The 11648-nt window shown below is 38.9% G+C and overlaps 1 protein-coding gene across 11 annotated transcripts in view; it reads left to right on the forward strand.

The window, feature by feature from the left end:
- LOC121292500 (GDNF-inducible zinc finger protein 1-like) overlaps window positions 1-10027 on the forward strand; it is a 44046-nt gene extending 34019 nt beyond the window's left edge. For 9 of the 11 annotated variants that reach the window (XM_041214607.1, XM_041214548.1, XM_041214588.1 and 6 more), the window contains 2 exons: window positions 1144-1301; window positions 8280-10027. In XM_041214607.1, coding sequence (XP_041070541.1) covers window positions 1144-1301; window positions 8280-8459 — 338 coding nt within the window. In that variant the 3' untranslated portion in view covers window positions 8460-10027. Of the gene's footprint in view, window positions 1-1143; window positions 1302-2127; window positions 3092-8279 lie in introns of those variants that run through there. The other 2 variants (XM_041214625.1, XM_041214633.1) reach the window with 2 other exon arrangements.
- Window positions 10028-11648: the final 1621 nt, after the last annotated feature.

Raw genomic sequence — 11648 nt, forward strand, 5'->3', positions numbered from 1 at the left:
CATGATTTTGTACACATCTATTAAATCTATCCTTAACCATCTCTCTCCATTTTTGAGCTCTGACCCCAATAGGAATCAGCAACTGTTCCTATCAATATTGATGTTTATTTGACATATAATTTTAAGCTTTATGGTTATTTTTAACTATGTTAGACATATGACTGAGAACAACCAATTGATACTATCAAATATCAAAATACCATACATTTTGCTTCCTGAGGAGCGCAAAGTGATTCTATCAAATTATTTGAAACTATTCCACGTCTGTTGAATTAATTGGATACTGAGACATAGAAGTTTTTATTAAGCTTTGCAACTAGTTGATATAAATTTTCATTATGATAGCATCAGTTGCAGAATCATAGAATTTTTACGGTGCAGAAGGAGGTCGTTTGGCCCATCATGTCTACACCGGCTCGCTGAATGAACTCACCTAGTTCCATTCTCCTGCTATCTCCCAATAACCCTGCACATCATTCCTTTTCAGATGACAGTCTAATTCCCATTTGAATACTTCAGTTGAACCTGCCTCCACCACACTCTCAGGCAGAGCATTCCAGACCCTAACCACTCGCTGTGTGAAGAAGTCTTTCCTCACACCACTGTTTCTTAGTCCTGTTTAGATCTTTTGTCTTGGGGAATGAGAGACTTCCTAAATAACAATCTTCCTTCAACTCAACGAAGTGCTTGATTAACAGCAACCAGATACTGAAGCCCCTAATAGGAGAATTTTTGCAAAAACGGTAAAATGTAAAAATGACCTTAACTGGTCAGTGATTTGTAATAAACTCTAATAAAGTAACAGTGGTGTAAATAGATGTAAACAATAAGTTTTGAAAATATGGAACAGACAATTTTAAGATGTTCATTAACAAATTTTCCATGTGCACCAAGTGAGTATATTGATCAAGTTCAAAATTTGTGCCCAAAGTATACATAGTTTAAAAAAAACCACTACAGGATGACCTGATACAGAGTTTAGGGCCTGAATTACATTCCCTGGCTCCAAAGGACGAGATTGACTTACATTTATGATCATAAAATCAAATGTTCTTGCATAGTTCATATGAATGAACAAGGCATTGTTTTATTGCCCCTCTGTATCTTGTGGTAGTCTTCCTTGAATCTTGTAATTTTCCACAGAAACACGTCCATATTTTTGTGAACAGTGTGGAAAGGCTTTTACTCAACAGGGAGCACTTCGACGTCACCAACGAATTCACACAGGGGAGAAGCCTTATAAATGCAAGGCCTGTGAGCGAACTTTCACAGATATGTCCACTTTGAGAAGACACGTGTCTGTAAGTGCTCCCTGACTTTGCATTTTGAGATAATACATACTTTTTTCTTATTGAAAATATATCCTGGAAGTCAGATATTGTCAATGATTATCACCATTTAAAGCCTCTCATCCCCACAAACAAGAATATATTCTTCAAGTGTATAATTATATTAGGTAGGATACGTCTGTACCATGTGGTGAATTGATACTTCTCTCCTACATCTTTTATTTTGTTCTTTCACGGGGTGTGGACATCGCTGGTTAGGCCAAAATTTATTGCCCATCCCTAATTGCCCTTGAGAAGATAGTGGTGAGTGACTTTCTTGAACCACTGCAAGTACACACACAGTCCTGTTAGAAAAGGAGTTCCAGACTTTTGACCCAGTGACAGTGATGTAGTTCCAAATCAGGTCCTAGATCGATGCTGGGTGATCCGTCTGGTTTCATTCCTTATTGACTTTTTCTGTAGTGGTTTGATCCAACTGAATGGCTTTGCTAGGCAATTTCAAAGGGCATTTACAAGTCAACCACATTGCTGTGGGTTTGGAGTCACATGCAAGCAGACCAGGTTAGGACAGCAGATTTCCTTCCCTAATGGGCATAAGCAAACCAGGTTGGTTTTACGACAATCGGCAATGCTTTCTTGGCCACCATTACTGAGATTAGCTTTTAATTCCATATTTATTAATTGAATTGAACCCCTGTAATTAGAACATTAGCCTGGGCCTCTGGATTACTAGTCCAGTGATATTACCACTGTGCAACAGCCTCCACCTAATTATTACAAGTTGGACATTTGTGTAATTACTTAATTGATCAAATGTTGTCTTTTTTTAATTTTTTAGGGCGGCAGCACACTCCTATATGAACATCCAACTTTACCACATGGTGGGAGTTGGTTCTTTGAGGACGCCACAACATTTCCCCAGCTATTGACTTGTTCATCTGCCCCCTAACCTCCACTTTTGATGTTCTAGTCCTCAAGAAAACCATTGTTCTTTCTCACCTTGCCATTTCCATTTGTATGGTGCTCATCACTATTTCCTTAAGCCCAAGGGATGCAGACTTGAAAGGATATGGAGAACAGTTGGTTTTGCCATCCACCATCAGATGTGGCTGGACCACAGAAAGCACTATCAGATCCTGCTCTCATCTGCTAAAACTGCCTGCTATTCCAGTATCTTCCTAGAATATGAAGATAACCCCCACTTCTTTTCTCTACTACAAACCATCTTAAACCCTTTCCCTCATTCCTTTCTCCCCCATCCTCACCTCCAGTAAGTGCAAAGAGCTCATGGACTTGTTTGCTGCTAAGGTTGAGAACATCCGATCAACTGCTTCTGCCATTTCCCCACTTTCACTACCCCACAGGTAAACCTTCCTCTAAAGTTCCCCGTTGCCCTAGCCTTGAACTTGCATATTTTTCTCTTTCTCTCCTATCCCTCTTCATACTCCCTCTAAGCTCATCTTGTCCATGAGACACACCTCCCGCTCCCTTGACTATATTCCCACTAAACTGCTGGCCACCCAACTTCCCCTCCTGGTCCCCATGTTAGCCAATATTGTAAATGATTCTCTCTTCAGGTGTTGTCCCTCGCTCCTTTAAATCTTCTGTCATCACCCCTCTCTTCAAAAGCCAATCCTTGGCTCCAGCCTACTTGAAAACTCCCTTTTGTCTCCAAAGTCATTGCACATGTCACATGCTGCAAATTCCATATTTGAACCATTCAGTGAGGTTTCAGCCTCTACCATCATATCAAAACAGCTCTTACCAAAGCACAAATGACACCCTATGTGACTATGACAAAGGTAAACTATACTTCCTCATCCTTTCAACTTATCTGCAGCCTTTGGCACAGGTGAACACACCATCCTCTTCCAACCCCTCTCCACCAACTGGGAGTGACTGCAATCATTTGGTTATATTTTTTATCTACCCATTTTAGCCAGTGTATCACTTGCAATTGCTTCTCTTCCCACTCCTGCACCATTGCTTCTAGTGTCCCTCAAGGATCCATCCTTGGCATGTTCCTATTTCTCATCTACATGCTGCCCCTCGGCAACACACTGACACTCAGCCTTACCTCCTCACTACCTCTATCAACTTCTCTGCTGTTGCTAAATTATTACACTGCTTATCAAACGTCCAGTACTGGATGAGCAGAATTTTTTTTCCATTATATATTAGGAAGACTGAAACCATTGTTTTCAGACCTCACTCTAAACTCTATTCCCTAGCTACTCTCTCCCTGGCGACATTCTAAAAGTAAAGCAGTTTGTTTGCAATATTGGTATTATATTTGATCTCGGAGATGAGCTTCCAAGCACATAATCATGTCGTCACTAAGACTGCCTGTTTCCACCTACGTAGCATCACCCGACTTTATCCCTGTCTCAGCTCATCTGCTGCTGAAACACTCATTCGTGCCTTTGTACATCGGGACATGATTATCCAACTCATTCCTGGTTAGCCTTCCACATTCTACCCTCTTTATACTAGAGGTTATCCAAAACTCTGCTGCCCAAGTTCCATTCAACAGTCCCCATTGTATTCAATATCTTACACTGGTCCCCAGTCAAGCCACATCTTGATTTTAAAATTCTAATCCTTGTTTTTAAATCTCTCTGTGGCCTTGCCCCTCCCTATCTCTGTAATCTCCTCCAATCCCACAACCCTTCAAGATACCTGCACTCGTAATTCTGCCCTCTTGAACATTCCCATTTTTATTACTCCAACACTGGTGGCCGTGCCTTTACTTGCCTAGACCCTCAGCTCTGGAATTACCTCTCTATACCTCTCTGCCTCTCTACCTTGATTTCTTCCTTTATACATTCCTTAGAACCCACCTCTTTGACCAAAATTTTGGTAACCTGACCTAATAGGGTTCTGGAAAGGGGATACATAGGCTTACAAAGCAAAAGGAAATGGCAGCCTTGCAGGGCATCTATTTAGATAATGGTGCCAGAGTGTGACAGGAAGTGACAGAGTGTACAAACATAAAAAAAACTGCAGCAAATAGGGTCAACTGGGGAAAAAATGGTAAAAAGGCTAAATTAATGGCTTCTTACTTAAATGCATGTAGTATTCGGAACAAAATAAATGAATTAATGGCACAAATAGAGGTTAATGGGTATGATGATATAGCCATTACGGATACGTGGTTACAAGGAAATCAAAGCTGGGAATGAAATAGTCAGGGCTATGTGACTACAAAAGGACAGCCAGGAAGGAAAGGGTGGTGGGGTAGCTTTGTTAGTACGAGATGGAATAATTATGATAGCAAGAAAGGATCTTGGATTGGAAAATGTAGAATCCATATGGGTGGAGGTAAGAAATAACAAGGGTAAGAAGAAACTGGATGGGAGAAGCCTATAGCCCCCGAACAGTAGCTATACTGTAGGACAGAGAATAAATCAGGAGATAATGAGGGCATGTAAAAAAGGCAGTATTTTAATCATGGGTGACTTTAATCTTAATGTAGATTGGGAAAATCAAATTGGCAGAGGTAGCCACGAGCAAGAGCCTTAAGAGTGTACTCGGGACAGTTTCCTAGAACAATATGTTCAGGGATCATGTGTAATGAGGCAGGTTTAATAAATGATCTCAGTAAAAGATACCCTAGGAAACAATGACTATAATATGGATAGAATTTAGCATTCAGTTTGAGAATGAGAAACTTGGGTCAGAAACAACTTAAATAAGAGTAATGACAAAGAAATGAGAGCACAGTTGGCTGGAGTGGACTGGGATAGGATTTTAGCAGAAAAAACGGTTGATGAACAATGGCAGACATTTAAGAAAATAGTTTATGACTCACAATAAAGATATATCCCAGTGAGGAAGAAGGATTCAAGGAAGGGGTTAAACCAACCATGGTTAACCAAGGACGTTAAGGATAGTATAAAATTAAAAGAAAATATATACAATGTGGAAAAGGTTAATGGTAAGCCAGAGGACTGGGAAAGTTTTAAAAATCAACAAAAGATTACCAAAAAAATAATAACGAGGGAGAAAATATACTTTGAGGGTAAACTAGCAAGTAATATAAAAACGGGCACTAAGAGCTTCTTTAAATAGAAGGAAGGAAGAGAAAGGCCAAAATGAACATAGGCCCCTTAGAATGAGGCTGGGGAAATAATAATGGGGAACCAGGAAATGGCAGAGGAGTTGAATAAATACTTTGCTTCAGTCTTCATGGTAGAAGACACTAATAGCGTTCAAACACTATGTAATCAAGGGGCAAAAGAGGGGGAGGAAATAAATACAATAACTACCACTAGAAAAAAATTACTAGGGAAACTAATGGATCTAAAGGCCGATAAGTCCCATGGGATATTAAAGGTTAGTGGATACACTGGTAGTAATCTTCTAAGAATCCTTAGATTCTGGATAAGTCCCAGAGGATTGGAAAACTGCCAATGTAACAACCTTATTTCAAAAAGGGAAATGAAAAACAGGTAACTATGGGCCAGTTAGCTTAACATCTATCATTGGGAAAATGTTGGTCTATTATAAAGAATGTAATAGCAGAGCATTTAGAATTACATAAACTAATCAAGCAGAGTCATCATGGCTTGATGAATGGGAAATCATACCTGACAAAATTATTAGAATTCTTTGAGGAGGTAACAAGCAGGATAGATAAAGGGGAACCAGTAGATATAATAAGGTACCGCACTTAAGGCTAGTTAATAAGTGCCCATGGTGTTGGGGGTTGTATATTAGCATGGATAAGAGGATTGGCTAACTAATAGAAGACAGTGAGTTGGGATAAGGGAGAGATTTTCAGGATGGCAACCTGTAACTAGTGGAGTGCCACAGTGCTGGGGCCTCAGTAATTTACAATATATATTAATGATTTAGATGAGGGAAGTGAATGCACTATCGTCAAATTTGTGGATGATACAAAATTAGGTAAGAAGCCAAGTGGTGAGGATGACACAAGGAGTCGACAGGGATATAGACAGGTTAAGTGAGTGGGCAAAAAAGTGGCAGATGGAATATAATGTGGGAAAATGTGGCAGGAAGAATAGAGGAGCTGAATATTATTTAAATGGAGAAAGACTGCAGAAGGCTGCAGCACAGAGGGAATTTGGGAGTCCTTGTGGCAATCCCAAATCGTTCAAAACGTAATAGGGAAGGCAAATGGAATGTTGGCCTTTATTTCAAGGAGAATGGAGTATAAAAATACAGAACTCTTGCTAAAACTATACAAGGCATAGTTAGACCACACCCAGAATACTGTGAACAGTTTTGGTCCCCTTATCTAAGGAAAAATATACTGGTATTGGAGGCAGTCCAGAGGAGGTTCGCTCGATTGATTCCGGGTATGGAGGGATCTTCTTATGAGGAGAGGTTGAGTAGATTGGGCCTGCACTTATTGGAATTTAGAAGAATGAGAGGCCACCTTACTGAAACATATAAGAGTCTTAAGGGGCTTGACAGGGTAGATGCTGAGAGGTGAGTCCAGGACCAGAGGGCATAATCTCAGAGTAAGGGGTCACCCATTTAAAACAGAGATGAGGAATTTCTTCTCTGAGGGTAGTTAATCTGTGGAATTCATTACCGCAGAGGGCTGTAGAAGCTGGGTCGTTAAGTATGTTCAAGGCAGAGGAGATAGATTTTTTAATCAGTAAGGGAATCAAGGGTTATGGGGAAAAGGCGGGAAAGTGGAGTTGAGGATTATCAGATCAGCCATGATCTCATTGAATATCGGAGCAGACTCGATGGACCGAATGATCTACTTCTGCTCCTACACCTTATGGTCTTATGTTCCTTATGCAGCTGTGTCATATTTTATATTGTAATGCTCCTGTGTCTTGGGACATTATATTAAAATAACTATTTTAGGAGTTGATTTTTAAGTTCTGTGACATGTGGCTCTCCAAAATTTCAGGGCATTTTGTGTGTCAGATATATGGGAAAATAAGAACAACATTTAGGATATTATCTTTAATATTCCTTGTGAGTTCTGATGATGACCGAGACTATGAGCTTCAGAGGTTTTTGATCATAACTCTGTCCCAGGACATATTCAGAATATCTCTGGACACTGTAAACCAGGACTCAATCAATGTGTCCTCCATCCAAAATTCTAAGTTGGAGCAGACGGGAAACAGTATAGGCAATTTACTATGCACCTACTTATACGTGGGTATCCATACTATTGTCTTGAAGGACCAGCTAATGGACAGCCACAAGGGGGGCGGTGGGGAAATGTACCCTGCTGCATCTCCAAGGTGGTCCCTGGCTCCAACTATCAAAAAAATTGAGAGGGGTGGTAGAAATCCCAGGATCAGTTTCTTTCACAAAAGGATAATGAATTCCCTAAATCAGTCCTGTCCTCTCTTGGCATCCACGCATGCGCACATTCATCTGGTGTCACTGAATAACTTTCAGGAGAGGTAACCCTAAATGACTTTTCCTTTCGTACCTAATGCAGTCAAAAAATCCTTTCACTTTACATGGCATACTCTCATTGGGATTTGCTCTGCACCTCATCCAACTGGCCAGTATTCATGTGTGGACCTAGTAGGTAAGTGCTGGTTGGCTATTCCTCCTTGGGGGCATCAGGTCAGCTGAATCTTGTTCATACTTGAAGCACTCTGCAGCTAACAGCAATCAGGAGCAGGAACCCTGCTGACATTTTTTTCCTCACCCAGGGAGGATGATTGTGCAGTCAAACTGTGCTATACCTCTTGTTCAGTTAATTCAATGCAGACCAGGAGTTGAACTTGGGACCTTCTTATCTAGCTTTTTCTGTCACCAGACAACACTTTACTCATTTGGCCATCAAGAGAGCTAATACAATCCACTTGATGTTTATGGAATCCTTTCTTATCATGTACATATACAATGCATGTTGTCTCGTTCCTACTCAAAAACCTCTCGTTTAAAAAAAGTTGCAGTTTAATGAATTGGTGCTAAAACATTCACTGGTAATTCATTTAACAGGTGTAAATTCAATTTTTTTGTTCACATTATGTTTGCTTTTAGGTCCATGACCGAAATGCCCATTGGCGCTCCTACTTGATTGATCTTACCTCAAAGAAAGATCATAATTGGTCAAAAATTGAAACTTTAGCAGATGCGTGCTTGTCTGATGACCCTGTACCAGTTAGCTGGATGAATATTCGGAATGAACGACCAGCAGAAGGAATGCAACCAAGTCATTGACCAATGTTACTAAAACAGGTGGACACAACACACAGTATGTATTGTCTTCAAATTTACAATGAAAAATAGGGTATATTTTTATTTCTAATTAACTGTTTGTGTAAGAAGCTAGCAATAGTTTAATCATATACATCACAAACATACACTCAGTTCGTCAAATATAGTGATCTGCCACATTGTCATTTTTAGATCTTTCATTGTGCATCAGGCTTCTGTAGTCAGTCCATTAATACAAATCTGAAATATCTAAGTCAATTGTATTAATTTGATATTAGTGAGGCATAATAGGTAATCAGTGTCAGACTAATCTGCTTATTTCCTACAGTGAAAATAATTTTTTTGTACTTTGCTGTTGGAGATCAGCATATCACCGTGGCATTGTCTAGTATTACTGTTTTCCTCAAAACCATTGTTTTTTTCTATATATTAAAACAATTATCAGTAAGCAATGGCGGGTGAAGGAATTTTGCTTCATTGGTACAATGAATAAAAGTGCACCTGCAGGTTAAATCTATGCAGCTGAATTGTTTTAATAAATCACTTCAGTAAGATTCTAAAATATAACTCTATATTTGTTTGACATCTTAGAAATAACCTGATCTTACCTTAAAATGTATTTCTATTTCTTGTAATACTAGAGAAGTATAATTAGTAACATGTTTTCTGTGAAGCTGGCTGTTTGCATCTCTGCTTGTATCCCTAGATTAATTTTAAATCTCTTTTAAAGTATTTAAATACGATAGTATAACTCCTTAAACGTTAAATAATCCTGAACCCAGGAAGTTTAGAAGAATTTGGTTAATGACATAAATTGCCATGGAAACTTTTTCAGTACTGCCATATTATGTTTAGAATTGAACATGCAGTGTAATATTGTGGAAGATGAATGGTTTGTAAGTAGAGAAGCAAAAAGCCATAAAGAAGCATTGTTATTTGATCAGAATAGGCCTTCACAAGGTGTCCAATTTTGGTACTTGATGCAGATCTACTGTTGATCATTTTTCAACATTGTGATAGATATCTAAAAAATGAATGTTTTTTCCCTCCATTGATCAAATCTAGGTAGCATTGTATATGTTGGAACATACTACACCTTTATCCTGCTAGGACTAATTGTAATTTTCTAGTGTGCAATGAGAACTCAATATTAGACATATGTTTGCTCAGCACCTAAAGGGTCTACAATATCTTGTTTGCCAATAAAACCACGTCACTGCACTGTAATGTCTTGTATTAAGGATTACAACTATATGATGTCATGTTACTGACCTTTTGTGTATTGTGCTCCATTTATTTTCTTGTATGGTCATGTGGAGTGAGCATCTGCTGTGGTACAAAGCTTGTTACTTTTAAGAGACATTAATTGTAATTTAAGGATGCATTCATTAATCCTAGTCTTTCAAATATACCATAATGGTATATTTTAATGCATTTGACTTTGAATTGTTAATAGAGTTGTCACATCGGAAATTTTAGTGCAATAATTATTGCAAAACATATGATTGTTTATCTATTGCAGCAGCAGTATGAAATCAAGAAGCATTAAAATATGTTTTATTTCAAACAAACCTTTAAAAATCATTGCGTTTTTCATTTTTGTATTTTATAAAAGCAACAGTATGTGAAAATTAGATTTTTTAATACATATTTTCACAATTTATTTCCAGAGATTCTCATCGTATTAATAGCAGTAATGTTTTAGAATTGATGAAAAATTCTGCATTTTTGCAAATTAAGAAAAAACTATGGCCTGGATTTCACAGTAAAGATAACAGTGAAGCTGTCAGCTTCCAACTGAAACAAGGCCTAACAAAAGCAAAAGAGGGAAAGGTCTCCATTTCCAACCCGCTCCCTCAAAAATGTACATCAGCAAGACTTACACCACATCTGCAGAGTACGCTGTTACCCATCCCCTCAGGCATGGACAAAAGGTAGTATATTGGGCAGCTAGCCTGGCTCCAACTCTCCATTGTCACCAAGATCCAATGGACAGGGAAGGGATAACCAGTAGCCATCGTGATTAGGCTGGGAAAAGAGAGTAGCAGTTATGGCAGCATTATAGCAGAAGGTTTACTGTCAGATTTTCCTATGTTTTTTGCCACTTTTTACTGGTTGACCAGTTCTCAGACAGAAGAAGATTTGGACATTACTCCTTTCACTTCTTGTCCAACAAAAGGACACAGATACATGATCAGTGCAGCAATCGAGGTGATCTTCTAGGAGAGATATCAATCATATTGAGATAGAGCCAGTCAGATTCAAAGAACTAGCATAACAGGCAGAATGACAATTTGTTTCCTTTGTCACATGTAATGATGCAGTATTATGTTAAAGTGCATTGAGGTTGCTACAACTTTTTTCTCTTAGTGCACTCAATAAACCGGTTGGTTGATTTGTATTCTTTAGAAGATAGATGGTAAAAATGTGAGAACATGTATGAGATTAGAACATCCTCCTCGATTAAAATGAGAAAACACTATCATGTAACTAATTATTGGGCAGGAAAGCTGGGCTCCTGATCATAAACATTTTTTGGAAACATTAATGATGATGTGTGTCATGCATATTCACAATTGGGCCTAAGGCTGTCACTTTAGAACTTGAAAAGTGCCCAGTCTATTTCGCATTACCCTGGAAGCTTAAGGTATCTCAAAAATTTGAGCAAGAGGTAAAGCTAGCCGTTTCATGCTGCTACTATGCGATAGCATCACGAGTAATATTTTTGACTTCCAGGATGCTGCTATAAAAACGTTTTGCCTACCACACAAATGAGTGTTGAACTTCTGTGCCGGTGTGATGTTAGGTACATAGGCTGTATGTCCCAATGACTGCCTGATCCTATGAAACAGTAAACTGCTTGTAAAACTCAGAACATAATGTCTAATGTTAGATGTGATTCCATGATTGCACAGCACTTGCTGAACAATACCGTGTGCGCTAAGAATTACACTAACAACCAATTTCAGATTATCAGCCCGGCTGACATGACTCACTTACGTTCGCTAGAAGCCACGTATATACATACTTAAGGGATCTGTCCCCTGCAAGCAAAAGAAACATGTCCACTCATTGCACCTATTTTGAATTAAACTAAAGTGTGGGGATAAAAGTTCCCTGAGTCATTCTCCATGGCAGAGTCGACTTGCCACCAAGCAGCACCCTTTTCTCGTGCAGGAGGTAAGAGTTTTG

This window comes from Carcharodon carcharias, chromosome 2 (genome assembly GCF_017639515.1).
Source record: "Carcharodon carcharias isolate sCarCar2 chromosome 2, sCarCar2.pri, whole genome shotgun sequence".
NCBI classification, from domain to species: Eukaryota; Metazoa; Chordata; class Chondrichthyes; order Lamniformes; family Lamnidae; genus Carcharodon; species Carcharodon carcharias.